The 27,623-nt window shown below is 36.2% G+C and overlaps 2 protein-coding genes across 2 annotated transcripts; one reads left to right on the forward strand and one right to left on the reverse strand.

Annotated features, from left to right (window-relative positions):
* The first annotated feature begins 275 nt into the window (after window positions 1–275).
* Window positions 276–3,473, forward strand: LOC117924309 (ACT domain-containing protein ACR4-like). The gene is made up of 7 exons (XM_034842918.1): window positions 276–625; window positions 832–877; window positions 973–1,087; window positions 1,199–1,266; window positions 1,836–2,426; window positions 2,642–2,746; window positions 2,852–3,473. Exons 1-7 carry the CDS (start codon window positions 552–554, stop codon window positions 3,194–3,196), a joined length of 1,344 nt encoding a protein of 447 aa, XP_034698809.1. The 5' UTR covers window positions 276–551; the 3' UTR covers window positions 3,197–3,473.
* A 6,104-nt stretch (window positions 3,474–9,577) lies between these two features.
* LOC117915676 (photosynthetic NDH subunit of lumenal location 5, chloroplastic) lies at window positions 9,578–25,633 on the reverse strand. The gene is made up of 7 exons (XM_034831310.1): window positions 25,554–25,633; window positions 25,233–25,463; window positions 24,546–24,696; window positions 24,332–24,420; window positions 12,547–12,601; window positions 12,107–12,192; window positions 9,578–10,099 (listed from the first exon to the last, which is right to left on the reverse strand). The coding sequence occupies exons 1-7, from the start codon at window positions 25,575–25,577 to the stop codon at window positions 9,947–9,949; spliced, it is 789 nt and encodes a 262-aa protein (XP_034687201.1). The 5' UTR covers window positions 25,578–25,633; the 3' UTR covers window positions 9,578–9,946.
* Window positions 25,634–27,623: the final 1,990 nt, after the last annotated feature.

Consider the following 27,623-nt stretch of genomic DNA (forward strand, 5'->3'; position numbering starts at 1 on the left):
TCACATTAAATTTTATGAAAATGGATAAAAGAGGTCAAAATAATGGTAAATCTAATTACCATTTTTATTTCTTTGAAAAAGTCAAAAAAGAAAAGAAAATCCTGAAGAATAGAATAGTAGGCGCAGACTCCTATTGAGGGGTAAGCTAGTAATATTGTTATACCACAGTACGCTATAGGCAGAATACAAGAAACACATTGAGCCGCCTTGTAGGCGTAGGAGAGAGGGAGAGAGGGAGAGAGAGAGAGAGAGAGAGGAGGCGGGGGGGGCTAAGAGAGAGAGACGACCAAATGTCGGGAGTGTGAGGTGGGTGAGTGAGAGGTGGGTGGACCCCAGATTCACCAGCGACAACCCCTGATAGTCCCATGCGCTCTTCCCATTTTTCTCTTCTTTTATGCGTTGTTCCTGAACTCCTCGTCCGCCTCAGGAGCCACCACAACCACCATTTCTCTGTCTTTTACCCATTTCCTCTTTCAATTCCGGCATACAAGAGCGAGTTTTTCACATAAAAAGCAACAAACTCGACCCCCTTGTACACATAGCCTTTGAGAATGGATTGCTGGTCTCCCTCTCTCACTGTTGATGATGAATTTGAGAAGCTCGTGATTCGAATGAACCCTCCGAGGTACTTCGTTTTCTGTCCCGTTTTTGTTGGGTTCTTCGAATTGGGTGTAGTTTTGGACTTGAATTCGTTCTGGGTTTCCTTTTATTCAAAATGGGTTGTTGAGTTTGTGGCTAAAATTTTCATCTGTTTGTACTGAAATGATCCAATTTGGAGGTTTTGAGGACATGGGTTTGACTGTTTTTCTCTTCTTGATGTGGGGTTTTCAGGGTTACTGTTGATAATGCATCAAGCAGGACAGCCACTTTGATTAAGGTATGCTGATTCAATGATTGAATTCCTTTTGGTTTATCTTAATGTAAAACATAGTGATTGGTTTCTAACTTTGATTTTTTTGGGAATTGTTAAAGGTTGATAGTGCGAATAGGCGTGGGAGTTTGTTGGAGGTGGTTCAGGTTCTGAATGATATGGATCTTATTATTAGAAGAGCTTACATTTCTTCAGATGGGGAATGGTTCATGGACGGTTAGCTTCTTCCTCTGGATTTTTTATTTTATGTTTTTCATTTTTTGGGGCAGTAGGGTTTATAATTCCATATTTATAATAGTTTTTTCTTGCTTCAATTGTTTGTTGCAGTATTTCATGTGACAGATCAAAAAGGCAATAAGCTCTCTGAAGATGATGTTGCTGAAAGAATTCAACAGGTAGATCTACAAATTAAGTCCTTTTTATTCATTTGATGGGTCTCAATTTTTACAGGTTCATAAGAAATGCTTCAGAGTCAGATTGTTGGATCTCGGATTTTCAATGTAATAGTGGAATTGTGAAGGGGGTTCACAGATTCTTAGCCATAGATTCCATTGATTCTACTGTTGGATGGTCCTGATTTTTGGAGCCCTTTTGCTTTATTGAGTTGTTGAATGATGTCATTTGCCTTAGTCCTAAGGATAGAAAAGATCCTAAAGAAACCCTAAAAATAATGGAAGTAAAGAAGAAATGGAAGAAAACGACTGTTTTCAGTCTTTGTTAAAAATGCAATAGGCTGCAGTTACATAAACAGCCAAACAGAAGTTATTGTTTACTCTTTTTTTGGTACAACCTCAGCCTTCTTCCCATGAATGCATTGCAACATCAGTAACTAGATAATGAAAGGATTAAACAAAGAAGTAGCAGTGATTGTTGTTCGGTCTGTAGTATAATGGTTTAGCATTATTCTGAGTGGAAGTATGTGAATTTCAAGTAATTCTCACAATTAAATATATGTTTTTTGCAGTCTCTCGGACCTAGAGCACGGAGCTTCCGTTCCTTGAGAAGGTCCGTGGGTGTCCAAGCTGCTAATGAACATACAACCATAGAATTGACAGGGCGAGACCGACCAGGCTTGCTTTCAGAGGTGTTTGCGGTTCTTGCTGACCTCAAATGCAATGTGGTAGCAGCAGAAGTTTGGACCCATAATTCAAGAATGGCATCGGTTGTTTACATCACTGATGATGAGACTGGATTGCCAATTGATGATCCTGATCGGCTTGCGAAGATCAAACAGCTTCTCCTTTATGTGCTAAAAGGAGATAGAGATAAGCGGAGTGCCAATACTGCTGTTTCAGTGGGTTCCACTAACACGCAGAGGAGGCTGCATCAGATGATGTATGCTGATCGTGATTATGATATGGATAGTGGTTCCACAAATGATCGGAGCAAACCCCTTGTAACCGTGGAGAATTTTGCGGACAAGGGCTACACTGTCGTGAACCTAAGGTGCCCAGACCGGCCTAAGCTTCTCTTTGATACCGTTTGCACATTGACTGATATGCAGTATGTGGTATTCCATGCAACTGTCATTGCTGAAGGACCAGAGGCTTATCAGGTTTTCTATAATTACTTCAAGTTGCATTTAATCATAATTCTCATTAGCCCATGTTGAAGTTTTTAAGTCCAAGAACATTCTCAAAATTCTGCATTTCTCAAAGTTCTGCATAAGCACCTGACTTTTCAATGATGAAATGCATTTCATGGAATCAACAAGTATGTTCAAAGGTCGGTCTACAGAATCTCATTATGTCATCTGTTTTTAATGAATAGGAATATTATATCAGGCATGAGGATGGGTGCCCCATCAGTTCTGAAGCAGAGCAGCAAAGGGTAATTCTTTGCCTTGAGGCTGCTATCAGGAGACGTACTTCTGAGGTATATAGATTGTAAATGATCAATTCATTTTTAGCTCTTCTTTGCTTGTTTGTATATGATTTTATGTTTAATGTTCTTGATATTCTTGGGTTGTTTGTAATACAGGGTATAAGACTAGAACTCTGTAGTGAAGACAGAGTTGGACTACTCTCTGATGTAACTCGCATATTTAGAGAAAACGGTCTATCCGTCACTCGAGCTGAGGTCACTACCAGGGGTTCTCAAGCTGTGAATGCTTTCTATGTCACTGATTCATCAGGAAATCCAGTAAAGAGTGAAACAATTGAGGCAGTCCGCAAAGAGATTGGCCTGACAATACTTCGCGTTAAAGATGATGCCTACTCCAAATCTCCACCCCAGGAGAGTGGGAGGTTCTCGTTGGGTAATCTCTTCCGATCAAGATCAGAGAAGGTCCTTTACAACTTGGGCTTAATGAGGTCATATTCTTGAGCTATTTCCTTGTTATCCTAGCTTCTGTCTGATGCCTGTAAATTGTTCAGGATAGTTTGGTTGATCGTAGATGATGCTTTATAACCATATTGACCAGGTTTATGTCAACCCCTCGTTGAACTCTCGGGTCAGGCCTCTGATTTCACCTTGTAAAGCTCATTCTCATTGTAAAATATACATTTTCCCCATAATTCTCCTTGGTCTTAAAGGGCATTGTAAATGCATACATCGCTCCTTCATTTCTGCAGAATCTCAATTCCAAACTCTCTTTTCTTGTTTTTTTTTTTTCGGGTTGTCATGGCCTTAAAGGAGGGTATCCAAGCTAGGAAAGGAAAACAAGAAGGGTAAGGAAACAGTGTGGCCATGAGTGAGTGCTGCTCCATTTCTAGTGAGTTGGACTAAAATGGGCTACTTGCCTACTTTTTTCGGTCAAAAAGGAAGACAAAACATGAAATTTGGCTGGTTTCGTTGATGATTCTTCCAATAAGAATCTGTCACAAAAGTGCCGTATCACTATGATAGATTCATGGAACTCTGTTGTGATGACAAAAAAGACATGAAATAAGGAAGCTCTCAACTATATGGATTCACCTTTCATCCAAGTTCTGTTGTATGCAAGTATGCTACAGATTATGTTACAGTTTCTTTTTCCTTTTAACTTTGTTACATGGAAAAAAAAACAATTCAAAACAGTTAAAAAACTATTCGATGTACCGGATCATCTTCAGATCTTAAAGCTTGAACTCCCATCACGTGATTGTGTGGTTAGACTTTGGATTTATCCAATTTTGTACCTGTTCAGATTGATTACATAGAATTATGCCAAGAACTTGATTTCTCCACGTTTTGGTATGATGAATGACATCGATTAGGATTTGGACAAGATTAATTGCGGCGGCCGACACCCTTTTGGATAATCATGGTGTCAAACAAAACATTAAACAGGATTATGGGAAACCCATTTTTATATAGATTGTCGAAAGCGGCTCAAAAGTAGGTAATCAGGCAAAGATGCATGTTCTTGTGCCATATTTTACTTGGAACAACCCTCTCTTACACTGATTAGTTCATTGGCCTTGGCCTTGGTTCTTTCTTCTTTTCCGCTCAAGAACAAATCAAAACGAAACAAACAGCTCGTTGCCAACAATTTTGGTGGAGTTGGGAGACGAAGAAACTACTGGGGTTTTTAGTTCCTCTTTTCTTCAACTACGAAAGACCAAGGCCTCACTATCATAATGAATGTGATGCATTCCAATTAATAATAATAATAATTTAATGTTAGAAAGATAATATGATTGTCGTTATTTATAGCAATGGGCCAAATCCCAAGACGTTTGATGTCGGGTTGGGGAGGCGGCACGTAAGAGGGCAAAGGAGATCAAAACACTCAAATCAAGTTGGATTCTAGTGGAAAAAGAAGGAAAAAAAAAGTGCCAAAAAAATAGGGAAATAGAGAAAAGAGCCGTCGAGATTGACTGAGCTTGAAAATTGGTGAATAGAAAATAATAATATTAAGTGGATTGTGTTGGAGGGAGTTGGGGAAGTGACATGAGATATGATAGATTCAACTTTTGGTGAGAATCTCCTTTTTTTCCGTCCTATGATTTTAGCATTTAATGCATTTTTCCCAACTCCTTCACCTTTATTTAAACCCTTTTTTTTCTTTAGTCCTATGGGATTTCATCATCATTTTTTTTTTTTTTTTAAATAATTTAATAATATTTATTTATTTATTATTCGTTTTGGAGAAGGAGATGCAAGAGTTACAATCCTCTATTTCAAATTACTTTAATGAGATAAAACTCCTCAACAATTTTATTGTAATTAATTTAAAATTAAATGCTTTGAGAATAATGAAATTTATGGTGCTTTTATAAAGCATTTTAATGTCAATTACTATTATAATTTATTTATTATTTTCTTATATAATTTTCAAGAGCATTGTCAACCTTGCTTAGTAGTGGCTTGTGTCTTGTCATCCACCCTGCTGGATATGAACTTAAAGTGGAGCTTTCCATTAAGAAAAAAGTAAAGATGTTTAAAGTTGTTTGTCACCTTCCCATTAATTTTACTTGCTGCTTTTTTCACCCTTTTCAAATACTATATCCCAAATACTTTTACATTAAATTATATAAAAATATTACTAAATTTAATCAAGCAACATATTTAAAGTTTGTAAAATGTAAATTCCTTGTCATATTCTAATGTGAAAAATAATAATGGACAATACAAAAAAATAATAACAAAAGTCAATTTCATTTTTATATATAAAAGAGTTAAATAAGTTAAAAAGGTTTGAAGTAAATAATTTATTAATTTAAAATATGTTTTTTTATTTTTTTTTACTTTTCCTCTTTACTTTTTTTCATTGTATTTTTTTTCAAACTTTTTGGAACTAAAACATAGCTTAAAAAAATAATAATGTTCATATCTCACTTAACATTGTGTTTGGGAGGGCTTATCTGAATGGAATTCTTAATTATATGTATCATATTTAAATATGTTATTTATACATATTTTGGAAAGAGAAACTCAAATCTTTTTCTCAAATATGGGACGAAAACAAATTTTATTTAATTAACTTTTTTATATTTTTTAAAATAGAAACTATTATACAAAATTTAAAACCTCTCTTAGGAAGTCAAAAGTTCTTTTTTTTTTTTTTTAATTCAACAATGGTTTCTATTTGTTTAATTAATTTTGTTCAAAAAACTTATAGTTAAAAAAAATATTTTTTTATGCTTCTTATAAATGTTATATTTTGATATATGGAATAAATTATTTTATATTTAATAAAAAATATAATATAAATATTATGCTTTAAAAATGTTGAAGTCAAAAGAAACTATCTCAGAAATCTTATATAAAAATTTAAATTTTATTTTATTTTTTAAAATAAATTTGTAGAATTACTTAAATTTTAAAAGTTTTAAAAAGTATATTTATAATGTATATACCTAGTTTCAATATAATAGTTTATATATTTATATGAGATTTTTTTTATAAAAAAAATGTACTAATAAATTAATGAAGGGAGGGAAAGGAGTTGAAGAAAGTGAAGAATTAAAGAAAGAAATGATGAGAAAAATGATTTTGGGAGGCGACTTTTGGAGGGCACCGGAAGTCCACCGACAGAATCTGGAAGGGGAGGCGGAACGAGAAGAGAGAGAGATTGCTTGATTCTCTCCATCACGCAACTCCATGACGACCACTTGATGCGTCCCTGTCGCCACGTGGCGCTGTTCCAGACCACGATCCCACTTGTCTTGTGGACCCTTTCCTTTTTCTGTCCATATTCTCTGTGGTCCATTCCACAACTTGCCCACTCACGTGCTCAGTATCTTTTCGAATCCTCCTCGGTGCACGTGCACCTGTCAGTTATTTTTATTTATTTATATTTTTCTGACCACACCTAGCTACTGCACCTTTACCTCTGTGCTACTGTTCCCTCTCACAAATGCCAATGTTAAAAACCAATTAAAAGAATAGTAGCTAAATATTCAAATAAAATAAAATAAAAATTAAGATCCATTTAGAAACCATATATTTTTAGAATTAATTTTTATTTTTATTTTTAGAATTAATATTTATTTCTATTTGCATGTGATATGTAACCCATTTAGTGTAGTCCATTTTGATTTGAATAATTCCTTGAAAAACAATTAAAGTAATGGTTAAATTAAAAAATCATCACCGGCTATATTTAGTTTCAAAAAAATACAAAGAAAAAATTTGTTTAAAAAATTATTTCACTGTGAAATATATATGTCAAATATAATTAAAATTGATGATTTTTTTAAATTATTTAATTTTTATATAAAAGAGTTAAAGAAAAATAAATTTGAATTAAAATATAAAAATAATTTGTTAATTTCAAATTTATTTTTTCTTCTACATTTTCTCAGATATATTATTATTATTTTCAAAACAAAATTATATTTTTTAAAAATAAAAATTAATATGATGAAATATTCATTGAATGTGAACACCTTTTTGTCTAATCTAAAATAAAGCAAACCACATGCAAAGTCTTATCTCTTTAGTGCTCATATTTAATTATATTATTAACATGATTGGCCTTTAATATGATGTGCGTTTTTAAAATTAATTTTTCACATTGGCCTTTTCAAATCAAGTCAACTTTGGCAATCAAGTCTATTCAAAATATGGCTACAGAAATTGATTCTAAAATAAAAAATCATAGGAGCAAAATCTTGGAGAATGGGGTCATAGGTCATTCTCACAAAAGCGTGATCACATGATTGGTCAATGAACATGGAAACCCAACTCCAAGGTGGCAGGGAAAAATACGGTAAGGAATAAGAATCCTGTTAAATCAATATATGACATTTCAGAGTGGAGAGAGGAATTAATATTGGGGAAAGAGTTCTGATTTCTATAATAATAATTATTATTATTTTTAATAGTAAATGTAAGGGGAATTGTGTTTTGGAACCGTTTTGATTGAATAATTAAGCTTTGTTCGGTAAAAGTTAATCATTTAAGCTTAAGACTTCAAAATAACGTGAAAATTGAAAAAAATGATATAAATTTTTTATCTTTTCTTAAATAACCTTTGCTGTTATAAAAAAAAAATGTAAAAAAACATTAATTTAAATTTTACTCTTTTTGTAATATAATTTAGTGATTTGAAAAAAAATGCACCCTTTTCCAAAAAAAAATAAAAATAAATTATTATTATTATTATTATTATTATTATTTAAAAATCAAATATCTTGGAAATTATATATTTTTAAAATTGTGTATATAAAAAATAACTAAAAATATGTCAAATTTATTTTTTTTAAATGATACATTTTTAGAATATATTTTTAAAAAAATTAGTTTTCTAAAAATAATAAATTTTCAGAATAATTATTAAAAAAATATTTAAGATCAAAAAGTTTGTCAAGTGGTAAAAAATAATTTTAAAGGGTATACTGGTCTCTTCATATTTTATATCTTTTTCATCAATTATGCAATTTATATGGATTAAAGCTTAATTTTTGAACCCAACTGGGTCCAAAACACAATTGTTCTAAATATAATGATTTTTTTCAAAAATTTTGCATAACCAATCTCCTATTGTTATTGATAATATAAAACATTTAAAGTGTTATTAGAAGAATAACATGTTTTTTCATAAAATATTATAAGTGGTTTTTTTTTATTTTTGAAAGTATTTTTAAAATTTTATCAAATTTTTATTTTTATTTTTTTAAAGAAAAACACTTTTTAAACTGAAAAACGTTTTCTAAAATCAATGTCAAATGGAGTCTAAAAATATGTTTTACAAGTAAGAATAGAAATTGAAATAAGATATATGAATGAAGATGAATGAAGAACGAAATTTAACTTAGATAGTGTTAAAAAATTTATTTAAATTTAGATTTTTTTAAAAAAAAAAAAAAAAGACACCCTAAACATGATAACGAATGAAAAATAAATTGATTATCCATTCATAATTTTTAGTGTAGCATTCCAAAGATAGAATATAAGGAAGAGAAAGGAGTACCCATGTGAAATGACAGTTTTCAAACCATTCAAAGTGGTACTCCCATCAATTATGCCATCAATTATGCCAATTCTGGGTTTGGATTCAATTATCCAGAGGCAGAACTTCAAAGATTTTGGCTCTATATCCAGACACGTCATTAAAGCATCATGGCCTTTTAGGGTGGGTAACAGAGGAACATAGAAAGCGAGGTACCAAGTAGAGGAAGAGAACGAGGATGATAATGATAATGATGGTGATTGAGCACTCATTTTCTTGATAGATCCTTGCCACTGCATGGTTATACTTGACAAGGAAACGACGATGATGACTTAAATGACTCTGAATCCGGATCATGGGCAATGGCGAGAGCCGCCTAATAGGACCAAAAACACCCATCTCTTTCATCAGCATGAAGTTTTCTGAGAAGAAGCCATGGTTATGAATGCATGGGCCAATAGCTTATGCGGTCTATAAAGCTTAGCCCACCTCAGATATGGGAATACTAACAGAAAGAGAATGGTCCATAGCTTTATTCATCAAGAAAAGGTTGCTTGTATCCTCTTCACACTCAATTCCAAGTTGCACCACAGGTCAGAGTTCACTTAAAATGTTTAATGCTTGTCCCATTTCACAACATTGGAGATCTGTGTCCAATGTTTTGATGGTGAAGTGATTATGGGGAACCATCCCTGTCATGAATGGTTGGCGTGGGCTGTACTTGCATTTATATGTCTTGCAAGCATGAACCTACTGCCATGGACTTAGGTGTTTTCCAAGCAACATATCTGCAGAATGTTGAGTAACTTCGATTCTAAAAATATCCAATGCAGCTATAAATTCTCAAGTGAGGACCCATTTGGGATAAGGTGTGACACTAAACCAACTGAAAGGGGAAAACACCAACCAAAACACACTTCAATGGTGATTGATACCATCCATTTTAGTTAAAATGTTTTATGGAAGCAATGGTCATTATTGTCTACATTTCATTCAAAATGTTGGAAAATTTTTAGGGAAGCTCCTCTTCCAGCATTCTCTAATATAGAGTTTTTTTAGCCTAGCTATAGCTCCCAGATACCAATTTTTTTATCCTGAGGAAGATTAAATAAAAAACCCAAAAATCTGGGGGTTGGATTGGACCTGGTTGGAACAAAAGCCCTCTAAATAGGGTAGGATACACTAGCCGGAGAAGCTGAAGTTTCAAAAGGGAGAAGGAGGTGGATAGGAACATCTAGAAATGATGATAGCTTTGGTCAGACCATTGGCAGTTCACCACATTCGCTGATAACCACCTTCTTTCTAGGGCGGTCTCCTCTGTCAGTCTCTTGGGACTCTACCAGCTTAACAATATCCATGCCTTCCAAAACTTGCCCGAAAACTACATGCCTCTGGTCCAGCCATGGGGTCTGCAGATAAAGAAAACCACATCAAGTCAAATTACTGGGATTCAAACAGAGTAGGTATGAAAGATCTCCCATCGGATTATTTAAATAATTTTCCACGCAAACAATAACAATACAACAATACAGCAAAACTTCAATAAATAAATGTTCAAAAAATTAATAATCTCACTTAAATAATAAAATCTTTTGGTTCCAACTTGATTCAATGTACTAAATTAAAAACCTCGCTAAAAGCATAAGCTAGTATCGCATACTTGATACAACATCTTTATCTTTTAGGACATTAAGTTTTGACACCACATTCCTTCTTCTAAGAGTTTCAATCTTCTACAATTAATAATCACCTCTTCTATGTTAAAAGTCCTTTAGACTTCTATGAATAAACTTTTGACCACATTCATTGTTTTGGATTTATAAGTCATACATATACAAGTATTATACAGTCGAAAAATAATACTCTCTAAAATAATAAATATGTATTTATCAATAAATCAATAACCCCATTAAGATGATAATTTCTCTTGGTCTCAAGAGTACTATTTTATAAGGGTTTTACTATATTAAGTGGTACTATGATCGACATTATTTCATTTAACTGGATGCATCTTGGAATAAATGAATTGGTAATGGGAGATGTTATGACATAATAAAAATGATGTAAAAAATGGCTACTTTAAACAAATGGGCCAAGAATTGGCCCGAGTCAGTTATCATCTAAATGCCTGAGGTGGACTGCACTAGAACATTTTAGTAAGAATGTAAACAAATATATTATGGTTGTCTTCGTTTTAAATTAATACATAGATGATACAAATAAGGTCTAACCTACGTAAAATACTTTAATGCTATGTTTGGTTCCTAGAAAGTACCAAGGAAAAGAAAAAAATGCAGAAAATAATTCTCACATTTAGTTTACCATGAAAACTATAAAAGAAAATCAAATATGATTAAAATTAATTAAAAAATTATGCATTTTTAAATAATTTAATTTTTGTATAAAAAACAAAAAATAAGTTATACAAATTTGAAGAAGCATGTAAAAATAATTTATTAACTTTAAATAAATCTATTTTTTTTCCTTCACTTTTTTCCTTCCATTTTTCCTTCCTATTTTCTTTCTTCGCGTTTATCCTAAATTTTCCAAAAACCAAACATAGGATCAAAGTATTGAAACTTTCATTCAGTTTTCACACTAACCATACATGACACACAAGTGGACTTACAATCACGAAGCGGCTATTTTATGAATATCTGACTGCAATACTCAAGGCTAGTCGAAACACAAACAAACCTCCCACAATTTGAATTAATAAGATAGCTAGTTGAAACTCAAGTGCAAGAAAGGTTCACAAAACCATCCAATAGGAATTAACAATAGAAAGGTATTTAGAAAATGATTGTATAAGCTACTGCCCATGCAGAAGTGGAGGAGAAGCAGAGAAAACACTTGTAGAAACATAGGCTTTGTTTGGCAATTGTTTTTTAAAGCAATTTTTTGTTGTTCAAAATAAAAAAAATAAGAAAACATGTTTGACAACCAAAAACAAAAAAAGTGTTTTCAAAGAAAATCTTTTGGTTGTTTTCACTCATTTTCTAAGTGTTGTTTTAACAAATAATTATACAAATATGGAGAATAATTAAAAATAAAATACTATAGATAAAAGTTATTTTTACAACATATTTTGGAACATTTCAAATTCCTAAACTGAATTTTGTTTTACCAAATAGTTTTCAAAAACTATTTTTTAAAGACAGTTTCGAAAACAATTCCCAAACAATGTCGTATTCTTCCCCCTTTTTTCTCTTTAGTAGGTAACAACTTCTTCATTTTATCTTCAGGAAAACAAATGAGTAACAAATGTTTTAGTAGTTCATCTTTCTTTGCAAACTCCAAAAAAATAAGAAAAAGAAAGCCAGTACTGAAAGAAAGGAATCTAATGCCATAATATAATTTGAATTTTCTCACTAGAGGTAATCTTAAAATAAAGTAGACATGTAACCACTCAGTACCTTGACAGTGCATATGAAAAATTGGCTGCCATTGGTGTTAGGGCCAGCATTTGCCATACTAAGAACTCCAGGTCCAACATGAGCCACTGCAAAGCATTCCATATTAAGTACACAATCAACAATTTGAAGGAAAAAGAAACTACCACATTTGAAAACACACTATCAGGATGGGTCCCCTTCCAGTAACATTTCTGGCACATCATTAAATAAATTTATCGATGACAAGAGGAAACCACCACAATCCAATCCCTCATTGGGCACAACCCCTTACATCAATCAATAAACCCCACAACCCTGTAGAGATTTTTTCTTTCCTTTTTTTTTTTTTTCTCTTTTTCCTTTTAGCACATGGAATTAACCTATTATTTCCCCATCCCCAGGTTGGCTTTATGGGTCCCAACCTGCTGTGAGCATGACAAAAGAAGTGGGGAACAACTTACACTTGAAGTTCTCATCTTTAAATGTGCGGCCATATATACTTTTACCTCCAGTTCCCTGCAATAATGTTCCAATTCCAGATGATTATTTGACAGATCAATTTGGAAAACCAAACTTCAAACCTGGCTAAAGACAATACAAGGTTATAAACTTACAGTAGCCTTTCATTTCTTCCTTTAATACAACAAGGTTAAGCATTCAGGAATTGGTTTAAAAATATTATCAACAGACAAAAAAACTGTAACAACTCTGAAACTGGCAGAAACAGAAAAAGAATACACAGAAATTTTTTTTTGATAGGTAACATATTTTCCTCTTGTTGGAAATTGAAACTGGAGCCCCCTCACATCCTCACCCCAACTCTTTACCACTTGAGTCAGGACTCAAGGGCAGGCATATTTGAAGAATTTAATTCATGCATGTACACAACAGTATAGTTTGCATTGGTCGGTTAAAAGCCAGAGAAAGGAAGTGCAGGTGGTTTGTAGTCCAAAAATCAGCAAAACCCTAATGAATGAATCAAAGTGCAAGAATTAATATAAATATTTATATTCATATCACTCATTCTGTAAAGACACCTTTTCCAAGCACAAAGACCAATGTATCATTGAGAGAACCAGACAAACTTCTACTTGGAAACTTGAAATAACGTATTAGTAACTGGAGCATAAGAGCTCAATAGATAAAAAAAGATGTCAGAACTTTGCCAGCCAAGAAACATGTCCATTCAATGTTATGATAGATGAGTGGCAAGGCAAAAAAGGATGTGTTGATGAAAGGGTTTCTGTTGGATAAGATTAGCCACAGCTATAGCGAGATGTTTGAGATTGAGGAGAGAGTAGATTGTGCATGAAGCCCAACCCTGCAGCCACTTCCCAAATTCCCAGCCTAGGAAGGAGATGATGTCCCCACCTTTGTCCAGGGTGAAATGTAGGAGACAGCATGAGAAATGACCCTCAACCCCCTACCCTAGCCTAGGGAACCAACTAAAAGATAGTAAGGAATGACTTGCTATATCTGCTACAGAGGAGCACATAAGAGAGTGAATTAAATCTAAACCCATTTGATCCTGTGAAGAATGGCGACAGACTAAGTTTCTTCCATTCCCTCCCAGGGTGGATCATAAAGACATTTTTTTAAACCATAAGCAAGCATCCACCCAAGACTTGGACATCCATGCTAAGGCACAATCTTGCCTTTGCATAAGAAATTTTAGGAGCTCAATGCAATTGTTCTGGTATGGGATACAAGAGTAACACAAAGTCTGATATCAGTGGACTCCCATGGCAGGGAAGACAACCGATTATGTGGGACTTGTTCATAAGTCCATATAACTGGGGTTACGTATCATGTATTCACATTAGACAGTTTTTATAGGTCCACATGCACACTCATAATTGGACACCAAAAAGATATAATAAAATAAATGCATTTGTAAGAAGCTAGAGAGATCATAAATCAGGGATAGCATGAAACAAAATGGCTGAGATGGTTCAGCAAGATAAATCTTATGCTGCAAGCATGCCTGTGCGCATGCACTTGAAAATAGATTTCTATTGCCAACCTCAAGTAGTTGAATAATGCATGCTGACTTGAGACAAGCAGAAGAAACCCAACGGGCAACTTGATTTTGATATTAAATAATTTACATGCTTTCTGACCAGCAAAATTTTAAATGCAAATGTTGAAATACATCAAGATCTTGTATACTGATATACTAAAATGAATGACAATGTTGAAATTCAACCTCTTCCATAGTTTCTTCATATACCGTTGCCAGTCTCAAGCTCAATTAAAAGGAGCATGAGGCATTGACTAGATAGACAGCTAGCATAATAACTTCAGTTGAACCATTTTTGAACATGAATCCTGAGAGTTTGCAGTCTTATGAAAAGGTTAAGACCTAAACTCAGGAGGCCTTGGTCAGGTTAAGGCTGATCAAACTTCAACCCTGAAGGCGTACACATTGCTCTAACCAAAGTCGGATTAAGCCAAGCTAGGCAAGGTTATTCAGGTTGGTGAAATAAATACTGTATTCACTATTTTGTACATGTTATCTTCGTGATGCCTATAGCACACTGTCAATCAAATAAAGACACATTTTAAATAGACTTAAGGTTAAATTACACTTTCCATTCCTTGAGGTTTGACTTGATAAAACGGACTGCCCGTCTATTTTTAAAAATTACACGCCCTTTTTTTGAGGTTCTGGTTGACCACATGACCTCTCCCCTGCCATAAAACTGTTGTGTTTATGCCATAAAAGTGTTGTGTTTATAAGTTGTGGAAAGTGATACATCAAACCTTTTTTCACTGCCCAATACATTCTTGTAACCTAAATCAGCAACCAAATTAACCGAACCTTATCTTACATGGCTACCATGGCTGTCTTCTGCAGCAGCCATGGCTATGCACCCCAGACTTAGGGCCTTTTCCTTTCTTCTTTTTGAAACTTTGCTTCAGCTATGGGTTTTGGGACTAGAGATATTCATGGATGATTAAGGATTTGGGAAATCAGGAGTTTTAGAGTTCATGGATGATTCTGGGGATTGAATAATCAATTAGATTATGGTTTGGGGGAAATGGAGAGGACATATTGTCTTAAATGCATAAGCAAATAAATAAGATGAAATATATAGATAAAAATATTAAATTGGCCTTGCTTGGGTCATATTGTTTTGAGCCTCTGCCTAAGCTCAAACCAACTGTACATCTAAAAATTTTATGCAAGCTTATGCATTTTTATGGTGCATATAACTAGGTTACACTCAACTTAGGTAGGCTATAGCTCAACTAGGTTGAGTTGAATTTGGTTTGATGCAAATCAAAGCCTCACCTGAGAGTAAAAAATGCCAAGCCCTATCCAATTGACCTTGGTGTAGAGGTTGGTCAAGCTAAGGTGAAGCCAAGCTTGGTTGGGTAGTGCAGGTTGGGTGAATTACAAAAGGGGTTTCATGTTTAACAACCCCAACTAGATGGGAATTAGGCTCTCTTAACCTGAGTTAAGCAGTAGTACTAGTTCATGGAATAATTAACCACCACAACAGTTTTGACGAGTCAAAATATTCGTATGTAAGATAGAAAGTGCAAGCCCCTTGGACATGCACATTAGACAAAAAATTACAAAGTAGAAATGTTTTCAACCCATTGATAAAATTACAAACCATCCAAAAGGTCAAGGTAAGAAAATCTTCTAGACTCCTTCAAGCTTCTCACCCACCAAAAATTAAGACATTGAATCACAAAGGAATTTCCTTTAATTTAGATACAAGAAACTGCACTAAGGGGAAGTTTTCTTCTTCCGCTGCTTTCATTTTATGCAAACAAAAGGTAACCTCTGAAGCCAAAATGCTTTGGTCTGCCAGTCCTATAGCCACAATCTACCTAAAACTCTTACCAAGAGAAGAATGCCCAGTGAACTCCATAAAGAGCAAAAAATGGGCTCCAACTCCATCTGTCCCCACCATGGTTGATAAAAGGTTAAACCATTTTTAGGCATTGTGACTTCTCATAACACTCTTCCAAACACTTAATCCTTCTAATTTCTGTCTTAATCTCTAGGCTCAACATTAATAAGAAAATCCTAACCTAATGCAGGCAAAATAAGCAAACCACATAGAACAATATCACACCATAAAATCCTTCTTGAGAATAATTATCCGAGGATAATGGAGGGAAGGGAAACTGGGAAACTGTTTAGAAAGTGGATCACATAAAATGAAAATCAATTGTAATGAAGTGGAAAATTTTTTTTTGATAAGTAAGCATAATTTGTATTAAAGGGCAAACCGCCATAAAGCATACAGGGAGTATACAAACGCAGCCACACCCCAAAAAACAACAAAAACAAGCAGCCCCAAACGGCCCTTAACAAGCCGCTAGCCACTCCAAAAAGGTTAAAAGCGAAGAGGACTCCTCTCCCATGTACAATCTAGCCCAACTCCACAAATTACAAACAAAATAATTTTTGAGTTTCTGTATGTCTAACGAGCCCCCCCTAAAGGCTAACCTATTTCTCTCCTTCCAAACCGTCCAAAAAATACACACCGGTATGGAATTCCAGATTTTTTTCCTCTTTTTCCCCACAAAGGAGCTCCTCCAACTAAATAAAAACTGTAAGACCGTCTCTGGGAACACCCAATGAACACCAAACAAGGCAAGAATGATATCCCAAAGAACCCTAGCCACTATACAATGTAAAAGAATGTGATTTACACTTTCCTCTTCACAACCGCACAAAAAACAGCAATTAGGAAGCTGCCACCCTCGTCTTTGGAGCCTATCCAAAGTTAGGATCTTCCCCATGTAGCTTCCCAAGCAAAAAAGGCAGCTTTAGTAGGGACCATGTTCACCCAAATGCATTTAACCGGGAAGGCAAGGGTATTAGGAGCAGCCAGCAGCTTGTAAGCGTGTCTAACTCCAAAAATACCTTTACCTCCGCCTCTCCAAACCACCAAATCCTCTTCTTGGGAGATCTTGACGTCCCTCAACATGTTAAACAAAGCTCCTATTAAATCCAGCTCCCAATCATTTGCGTCCCTAGCAAATCTGATGTTCCAGCCCCCTTGACCAAGGCTAGAGTCCCAAACCTCGTTGATTGTTGCATTTTTATTCACCGCCAAAGTGTATAATTGGGGGAAAATTCTGGACAGCACCTCCTCACCACACCAGAGATCCGTCCAAAATTTTACCTTAGTCCCCTTGCCCACCTTAAAACTTATGTTATCCCAACACCAATTTGCCTCCTTCAATATCTCCTTCCAAACCCCGACCCCAAACGCCCCACGAGCTTCATTTGTCCTCCACCCAAGGCCCTCTTGACCATATTTCACCCCAATCACTTTCTTCCACAGCATATCATCATCAAAGGCAAACCTCCAAATCCATTTACTCAACAAGGCTCTATTAAAGAGATCAATCTTCCTTAAACCAAGCCCTCCATTCTCCTTTTGGGTACACACCACCTCCCAATTAATAAGATGTACTTTCCTTTCCATTCGCCCCCCTCCCCAAAGAAAGTCTCTTTGCATTTTTTCAAGCCTTTTCACTACTACCTTGGGCATCCGGAAAATGGACAATTGATAAATAGGAATGCTGGCCAAGGTGCTCTTGATAAGGGTGATTCTCCCACCCTTAGAGATGTATTGTCTTTTCCAAAGAGCTAATCTTCTCCTCATTCTTTCTTCTACCCCATCCCACATTGATATAGCCTTGTGATGGGCTCCAAGGGGCAGCCCCAAATAAACTGAGGGAAGAGCTCCCACTTTGCACCCAAGCTCCACTGCCATCTCCTCAATTTCTTCAACCTCTCCAATAGGGATTAACTCGCTTTTAGCTAGGTTTATTCTTAGCCCAGACGCTGCCTCAAACCAAGCCAAGATCCAGCTTAAAGCGGTTAGATACTCTTTCTTAGCTTCACAAAATATGATTGTATCATCCGCAAAGAGTAAATGGGAAACTCCAAATCCGGCCTCCCTCTACCCCTAAGGCTGCACCCTGAGACGAACCCCCCCCCAACAGCCCTTCTTAAGAGTGCACTCAACACCTCCATACCCAAGACAAAGAGATAGGGGGAAAGGGGGTCACCCTGACGCAGCCCCTTGGAGCTCGAAAAAAAACCTGCTGGAACCCCATTAACCAAGATAGAAAACTTGGCAGTGGAGATGCACCACCACATCCACTCCATCCACCGAGTCCCAAATCCCATCTTTTTAAGACCTTCATAAGGAATCCCAATTGATGTTGTCGTAGGCCTTTTCAATATCCAATTTGCAGATCAGCCCCTTCTCCTTGCGCTTGTACCAGAAGTCGATCACCTCATTAGCTATAAGAGATGCATCCAAAATCTGCCGCCCCCTCACAAACGCGTTCTGATCCAAAGAGACTACCTTTCCTAAGACCTTTTTCAATCTGTTAGCCAACACCTTGGCCATGAGTTTGTACAGCCCCCCTAGCAAGCTAATTGGCCGAAAATCCCCAAGATCCTCCGCTCCCCCTTTCTTAGGAATGAGGACCAAGAAGGTGGTGTTGAGACTCTTTGCAAAGATTTTTGCACAAAAAACTCCATAAACAGCTCCAAGATCTCCTCCTTCACAAATTCCCAACACGTTTGCCAAAAAGCCCCTGTAAACCCGTCTGGCCCAGGAGCTTTGTCTCCATTCATGTCCATCAAGGCAGAGTGAATCTCATCCACAGTGAAGGGCACCTCCAGTCCTTCAGCTTCACAGGGGTTTAGTCTTGGGAGATGCAGCCCCTCAATATCCGCCTTCCAACTTGGCACTTCAGTGAGAAGTTGCTGAAAATTTTGCACAATCCCCTCCCTTATCTCCTGCTCCTCAACCCTCCATACCCCATTGATTTTGATTCTGTCCATGGAATTGTTTCTACGATGGGCATTGGCCATCCGATGGAAGAATCCTGTGTTTTTGTCCCCTTCCTTCAACCACAACTCCCTCGACGCTTGTCTCCAGTGGGTTCTTCCAAAAGAACCCACTTCTTGAAGGTTTCCTTAGCTTCCTTTTTCAATTCCGTTTCACTTACTGACAGGCACCTTTCACCTTCCACCCTGTCCCAGAACTCAACCTGCTGGAGAGCCAAATTCTTGTTAACTTCTAGCCTGCCAAACACCTCCCTATTCCACTCTTTGATTTTCTGCTTCATCACCTTCAGCTTAGAGGCCAATCTAAAACTGGCCTTCCCCTCACCACAGTGCCCTGCCACCACTCCCGGAGAAGGTCCTTAAAGCCGTCTACTTTCAGCCACATGTTTTCAAACCTAAACGGCGATGGACCTCGTCTTAACCTCCACCCTTCAGCATAATAGGAAAGTGATCAGATATGGGCCTCGGCAATCTGCATTGAACAACCCCACAAAATTTATCCAGCCAGTCCTGGGTTACAAGATATCTATCTAATCTAGCCCACGCTTGGTTATTTCTACCCCCACTCCACGAGAACACCCACCTTGCAACGGAAGGTCAATAAGCTCTAAATCATCTACAATCTGGGCGAATCTTCTCATTACACCACTTATCCTTCCCTGACTGCTCCTATCTCTTTGTGAGAGGGTGACATTAAAATCGCCCCCTATACACCACGGGTCACTCCAGATGCCTCTAATTGCCCCTAACTCTCCCCAAAATGCCTCCCTATCCTCCCTAGAGAACGGCCCATAAACACCTGTGAAAAGCCAGACGAACCCATCCTCCACATTCCTAATCCTACAAGAAATAGAGAACTGACCCACCTCCATCTCACTCACTTCCAAGGTTCTTTTATCCAACAAATCAGCACACCACCCGCAGAGCCATTAGCATCCAAAGCACCCCAATCCAGGAACCTCCCAGAGCCAAGACTCCTAACCACTCCCTCAGACATCGACTGAATTTTTGTCTCTTGAAGACAAAACAGGTCCACCCTTTGACTCTAATCATTGCCTTAATCACCTTCCTCTTAGAGCTATCATTAACTCCCCGCACATTCCAAATTAGCAGCCTTAACTTCATTAAACTTCCAACATCTGCTCCCCTTTTTCTTGCATATCACTCTTCAGCTTATTCCCCCTTTCATAGTTAATGGAGCATTCTAATCTTTTTAGCTCCCTTTCAAATTTTGATTTATCCAGAAGAATTTTACTGTGGACTTTTTCCCTCCTTTTCTGATCTTAACCAAAAAGTCCAATATTTCCTTCTCCAAACCTTTTGTCGAAAACCCCAGAAATTTACTGAATCTGGCCAGTTCACTGTCTTCCCAATCAACCTCCTCCCATCCTTTGTCATCCTGTGGCACTGAACGGATCAGACATAGCTCCCCTCCACCTTCTCCATTGCTGCCATTGCTGACCTCCATCAACTCCCAGTTGGGAGCTGCCCCATGCTCCATAGACCCTAGCCCATTGACAATGCGGCACTGAGAGTCTCTCTGGGCTACCTCCCAACCAGCCCCAGAGAAGTCGTAATACTCCCCCAATGGAGTCCGACCAGAAAAAAGAGGGGAAGAAGACAAGGCAGCCGGAACCAATAATTCACCAAGGCTAGATGAGTTTCCATACCTCTGAGCTTCTTCCAATAAGGCTCCGTCAGTCTTTGGACTTTCCACAGGACATGGTTCCTCCATATCCTCCTTGCTCTTCAACCAAAAAGAAGAAATTCCTGCATCTGGCCCTTTCAGCAGACTTGGGCCGGTCCAAACCCCAGTGCGGGCCTCACTAGCCGAGCCTAAATCCAGCCCAGGCACAAATGATGGCTTGGCCCGCTCCAGATCCTTGCTATTTAACGGCCCAGAAGAAGGTGACCCAGAATAAGACAGCCTAGCCGACCCAGCCCGTGACGGCCCAGCCTCCAGATCCGGTGGATCAGGCCCAGGAGATTCCCAGTCATGGCGCCCAGGGGATTTGGCGGGGCCCCTCTGGTTCGGCCCACCCAGGCGAGGATCCACAGGTTGCCCCAACCCGCAAGACTGCCCCAACGTCCCATCTACCAGCTTCTGCAGTGCCTCGATCCTAGTGCCACCCCCCTTCTCCATCACGCGCTTATTCGCGCGTGCACTAGCCTCGCCCCCAACCTCGACTGCTGCTGCAATCTTCACTCCTCTCAACCCCGCCGGTCCTACCTTCAACACCGGCCTGACCTCCCACCAGAGAGTTAGCACATAGCACAACTCTTCAATCCATACTTCCACCGCATTGGGTAATTCTTCCCCATTCATCTTAACCAAGATCCGCGCCCACTGTAGCTCTTCTAGCTTCTCTGTTTGAGTATCAACTGCAAGGAACCCCCCACACTCCTCCCCTATCCTTCTCAGGATGGTCTGGTCCCAAAGGGAGACCGGGAGGCCCACGATTCTTACCCAAGCCTCACGCCTTTTTTCCCTTTCCGGCATGCATCCCGTCTCGGGCCTCCATTCTTCCAGACTGATAGAAACCCCCCTTACCATAATGCTTCTGAGACTTAGGACCCTCTTCAATTCTTCCACTCTTTCAAATTCTAGCAGAATCTTTCCCCTCTCCAGTTTTGCAATACCCAAATTACCCTTCAACTCCCAAGCTCTCGCCAAGAGAGTCCCCCAGGTCTTCAGGTCTTCCCCTCTCCCTGATTTAGGGTTCCAGGACCCAACCAAACAGTGCCTCAGTTTGTCCAAATTTCTGTTAATCTCCTTCTCTCTAACCGCCACCTTGATCACTGCTCGGTCTTTCCTCATCGGCTGTTTGATTACCTCCGCAAAGGTTTTCGTCGTGATAGGCTTCAGCAGCAGCGCCTCCTTTTTCTGACTCTCATCCCCTTTCCTCTCAAAGCCCAGACTCCTTAGCGACTCTACCATTGAAGTCCATCCCCCCACTGCTCCTCTCCCTTTGGGGATGAAAATACTGGCATTTTTGCCCTCCAGATCCACCACTCCTAACCTTATGAAGCATCCGCCTCTGTTTTCGTCACGCGTCATGGAATACGCCCTTCCATTTTCCTTCCAGCTTCTACGCCATTTCCCCACACTCGTGTCCTTACAGCACTGGACCAGCCCTTCAAGAAAAAACCCTAGACTCTCTATTCCCATCCGTACCCACGACGAGATCCCTTTTTTTCTCTCCACCACCACAACTTGAGTTTAAGTGGAAAATTAGCACATCCAATGATAATTTTAAAAATGTTCTATAGATTCAGAATGAACATATTGATTTTTGGAAATAAAAAAAGCAATCCATGGCTTGTGCGAGATGAGGTTGCAAAGAGAGAATATGAATAACACCCAAATTAAGAATAGGAATGCAAAGAAAACTCATGCAATTGAGCATTGGATATGCTCTTTACCTTTAGCATCTTCTAATGATCCATAACTTTAACACATCCTCAACTCTATAGAAACAGATGTTACACTAATAATCTCCACTTATGATAGAAAAAGCTTTGTGCCACAGTCTTTAATATGCTCCTTTAAGCATAGCTAACCTACTCGAAACTAACTTGTGACACAAGTGCCTTTCTCTTGCAGAGATCTATACCAACATTTTTTTTTCACCTTTTCATGAGCGACAGTTTAAAGGCAAAATCCTTTTATCTGTAAGTAGCATCCATTGACATTTATACCAAGGTAAGTTTCAAGGGTTTAAACTTGCAAAAAAATTAGAATAGCCATTTTTTCTTCAGTCTTTCCTCAGTTGGAAATTATTGCTATCTATATGACAAGTCATGCTTCTTCAATCTCAATTCAAGTACTATGAAGTTTTAAATAACTTGTGAAACATTCAAGAAAGGAGCAGTGGGACCTATTTGCCAAGGTTCATACAAGATAGATGTTAACCTATTTGCCAAAACATGTTATTTATCAAAATATTACTTCCTATCATTTGTACCTACATAACACAGAACTTCTCCATGCCAACACTAATAATTCAAGAAATTCATGTCATAACAAAGAGTAATTGCCCTCTATGTTCTTCCATGCTCTAAAAGCCTCAGCTGAGGCATCCTCTTAAAAAGGCACGCTCCCACATATAGTGGTGATGTATGACAACCCTAGAATGGTTGTCCATGATAAATAAGGGTTTCAATCTTTTAGGATTTTAAAGAGAGGAACGAGGAAAAAAATTATAGCAGTACGGAAAAGTAAAATAAAATATAGGAAAAGAAAACATAAAGAATTAAAGATACAAAACCTTAAGAGTCTTACTAGGGGCTTCTAAGAATCTCATATAGAAGAAAAGTAATGGAGTCTCACCATTGAAAATTGCAAGGCATGGAAAATCTAATCAATTCATTCATTAATCCCATTTCGCAATAATTCACCTTATTTATAGGCTATAGAAATCTTAAAAATTGGATAGAAGCACAAAAAACACAAAAAGAAACCTAACATATATATGAACCTATTACTTATTAGGGCCCACATTTCTTTGCTAAAACTCCTAAATCTTCCAAATAATGAAACTGAAAAGAAAATACAAAATTTTAAAAACTTAAAACTTCATAAATATGTATTGTGATAAGAATTACCAAAAAAAGAAAATTTACTAGATGCTAAAAAGGACTCAAATAAAAACCTTTGAAATTCTAATGAAAATCAAACACCAACTATTAGCTAATTATGAATTTATAAAGCCTAAAAAAAGCTGCAAAAGTACCTAAATACTCTTGATATAGTCCTTTAGGCTTATTTATTTTTTTCATTCCTTTAGTAGATCTTAGAGATCCATCCCCATCAAGTGGGCCTCGTGTCTAATTTATTTTGAAAGGTGGTAAGGATCCAAATTCAAATCAACCAAGAAAAGTTTTGTATCTTCTTTGTCCATCCAGGTATTTGTACAGGTGCATCCATACTCCAAATGAGGGCATTTTTCAGCCTTTTATAACAAAAGTCAGCACTGCATAATTGGCCCTATGCATTCAATTTAACAAACTATTCATGCCATAGACTCAACATGCAAACCATCTATATTTTTCAACATATGAATCTTGATGCACCTTAACTATCTCTGTTCTTCATCAAATACCCTTGGCATCTTCCATTTCTTAATATCAGAAAAAGCCAATATTTTCCAGAATAATCAACCAGCCTTAAATGCTGCCATTTGGTTGCTAGATTTTCATGTCAACATTTTTTTTTCTAGAACATTATCCAAAAGGGAGCGCCTGAAGGGTGCAGCTTTTATGTCAACATTGTTGGATCATACAGGCATAAATCATAAATACTAAACTAGTATGATATATCACTAATAAAGGTGAATTTACTCAGTTTTCATGAACAAAATGAGAAGTGCAGATGGTAGATTCTAACATTCAGAGACAAGAGCACCCACATTTCCTTTGTCAAAGTCTCCACCCTGAATCATGAAATCCTTGATGACCCGATGGAATGTAGAACCTTTATATCCAAAGCCCTTTTCTCCTGATCAATATGCAAGTTAAAATCAAATGAAAATGCAATACAAAGCTTAAGTGATTGGGCAGTAAAACAAGAGCAACAAAGCTGAATCACTAACTGACATTTAGCTAAAAATCATACAACACAACCTGTGCAAAGCGCACGGAAGTTCTCTGCTGTTTGAGGCACATCATCACCAAATAATCCAATCACAATCCGTCCAACGACCTTCCCAACTGGGTTTCCAATGCTTATATCAAAATATACCTTTTGTGTTACTTTTGATTGTAATGGTGCTTCCTGAAATTAAATTAAAAATCGGTATAAATCTCATACTTTGGCTTTTCAAACTTTTGATTGTAATGGTGCTTCCTGAAATTAAATTAAAAATCGGTATAAATCTCATACTTTGGCTTTTCAAACTTCCAAAGTTCACTGTCAAACACGCAACTACACAAGTTTCAGGCAAACCAAATTTGAGGAATCTACATTTTAGAAAGCAAATTAAATATCTGATAACAAGCGCACTGGATAACACTAAACCCAAAAGCATTGCTATTCAGATTAGGTTATTATTTTATCACAATTCGGAATAAAAATATTAAAGTTCTGGATCATATATTTTGCATTACTCGCGACCAATACACCAAACCGAAAAACGAATTTAAGTAAACCTAATGCAACAATTTAGTCTAAGCGACTACAGGTTCTAAGTCTTTGTAAATCAAAACAACTAAAGATTTAGGGCCCAGAATTTTATCTTTTATCTTTTCCTCTCTTTTCTGAGCACCCAAACATACGGCAGACGACTTCAGACAATAGCATAAAACCCTAACCTGCGCAGAGGCTCTAAGCGAACTAAGAAGACCAGTTCTTCTCCGAGAACAAGGATTCAACGAAGATGTGAGAGGCACCAGACGAAACGAGCCAGAGACGAAGCTCGACGACGACGAAGACGAAACATTCGAAGGGAACGGAGATCTTGGAAGCTTCACAGCGTTACAGGTGGGGCCGAGAGCCTTGATCTGAGCGACGCTCCGTGGACTCGAGAGCGAGCCGACGTTTGACTGCAAAGAAGAAAATGCAAAGGCAATGAAAAATAGGAACAATTTTCTTTTATTTTTTTGATGAACCAAACAGAGGAGTTAGGGTTTTACCAGGGTAGTGAGTGAAGCCGCCATTGATCGAGATGTGAAAGGAGTGGAGATGGTGGACTGATACGAAAGTGTGGTCTGTGTTGTAGGCGAACGAGACCCATTATATTCAAATTACTCTTTTGACATCCATTTTGTCTTAAATGACAAATTTGCCCACCTGATGTCGCATTGGAACATCCGTCAATCGTTGGTTTTAGCTGAACTACGACTTGGGGGCTCACAACTCCACCATAATGAAAATTTATTTTTCAAACCATTTTTCCTTCTAATTTTAATTTTTTATTTTTTGTTGGATTAAAACTTTTATTCCATAAAATTTGTATAATATGGAGAATGTATCTCACAAATTATAACTCCATTAAAAATTACAATTAAATTGGTCATATTTGTATTCAATCTGAATAAATTATAAAATTACCTTTATATTTTTTACCCAACTCACAAACTTTTACCCACATACTTTTAAGGCTTTTTTTTTTAAGTAATATAAATTATAATCTATACCTAAATGTTTAATAAATACCTTTTTATTATAATTTTATTTTATCTTTTTCTGAAAAAAATAAAGAAATATTGAATAATTAATTTTATTTAAAGCTTAACACATCATAGAATTGCAAATTGGGGTATACCCTCGTAGAAAACAAACATAATAATTGGAAATAGATAATTTGAATTCATAACCTATCGTCAAACCAAACTCTGATATTACGTTGAATAACTTTTTTAAAAAAAAAAATAAACCTAGAAGATTTAGGTAGTGTTTGTTTTTTTGTTTAATAAAAAAAATTAAAATATTTAACTTTTTCTATTTATTCAAAAAACAAACACCACATTAGCCTCTCGATATATATAACATGGCTCTTTAATAAGAAACATATGCGAAAAGTACTAAAAAAATTATATGAAGTTATGTAATATACTTGAATATATCTAATTTATCCATACCCTTGTCATATCCTCTTCTTCATCCATCTATGATTGATAAATTTAAGAAGATGACCTATTAGATATTTGAATATAGCTTATGGTTAACAATTTTCATTATTTATGCTTAATATTTTAGTAATTTTTATCATATTATAGTATCATATGCAATTACATTTATCTTACATATATTTTTAAATAATTTTTAGAACAAAGTGTCAAATTATAATTATATTACATGTTATGTAATTTTATTTTGATATATACACACATATATACATACACATCTCTCTCTATACACACACACACACATATATATATATATATATATATATATATATATATGGAATATAAAATATAAGATGATAATTTTTTTGTTGGTTTGGTATTGTTTGCATTGTGATAAGGAGTGTAGTCAAGCTTGTTATTATTATTATTATTATTAAAAAAAAAAAAAAAAAGTTAGGCTCTCTTGATTGGCATCAAGCATAAAAGGGAAGGATCCTCCATTCAATTCAAGTATATTTGATGTTAATATGATAGAATATGAGTGGATGGTGTTACGTTTCATTTGCCTTCAAATAATAAGGATGATCTTCATGTTTTAAATTTAATATTTTTGCTTAATAACAATTTAACCTATAAGATATGACATGTTAGCTACCAAAAACAATAAGTTTTTAAATTTAGAGATTGAAGATGACTCAAAAATAGTTATAGATTATTATAATAAAAAGAGCAGTATTCCTAATTCTACTATGTTATTAATAGAAAATGTTTGTAAATTCTGTAAAGATCTATATATTTATGATTGTAGTAATATTTATAGGAAACAAATAGAATAGTTGATTATTTAGCGAGGAAAGGTATTTGTAAATTATAATTAACCATTTGGTGGTCAAATTTTCCATAATATTAGAAAGTTTAATTTTGAAAATGATTGTGTCTCATCTTTCAATCATATTTGTAGGTATTTTATTTGGTAGTCTCATTTCATAAATATATATAATTAATTAATTTTAATTTTAATTGATTTTATAAGAAAGCTGTAGACATCATACTTTATAACAAAATAAAAAATTGAAATATAATGGCTAAGTTATTCTGTCAAATTTACAATAATGTTTGTTATACTTTGAAAAT

The sequence above is a fragment of the Vitis riparia genome, chromosome 1, assembly GCF_004353265.1.
Source record: "Vitis riparia cultivar Riparia Gloire de Montpellier isolate 1030 chromosome 1, EGFV_Vit.rip_1.0, whole genome shotgun sequence".
NCBI classification, from domain to species: Eukaryota; Viridiplantae; Streptophyta; class Magnoliopsida; order Vitales; family Vitaceae; genus Vitis; species Vitis riparia.

Coding starts and splice junctions, on each gene's coding strand:
- LOC117924309 (XM_034842918.1), top strand. CDS start 552: ATGGATTGCTGGTCTCCCTCTCTCACTGTTGATGATGAATTTGAGAAG. Junction 626..831: donor ATTCGAATGAACCCTCCGAG/GTACTTCGTTTT, acceptor TGGGGTTTTCAG/GGTTACTGTTGATAATGCAT. Junction 1,267..1,835: donor TTGCTGAAAGAATTCAACAG/GTAGATCTACAA, acceptor TGTTTTTTGCAG/TCTCTCGGACCTAGAGCACG.
- LOC117915676 (XM_034831310.1), bottom strand. CDS start 25,577: ATGGCGGCTTCACTCACTACCCTG. Junction 25,464..25,553: donor CGGCTTCACTCACTACCCTG/GTAAAACCCTAA, acceptor TCTTCTTTGCAG/TCAAACGTCGGCTCGCTCTC. Junction 12,602..24,331: donor GAGACTTTGACAAAGGAAAT/GTGGGTGCTCTT, acceptor ACATTATTGCAG/GGAACTGGAGGTAAAAGTAT.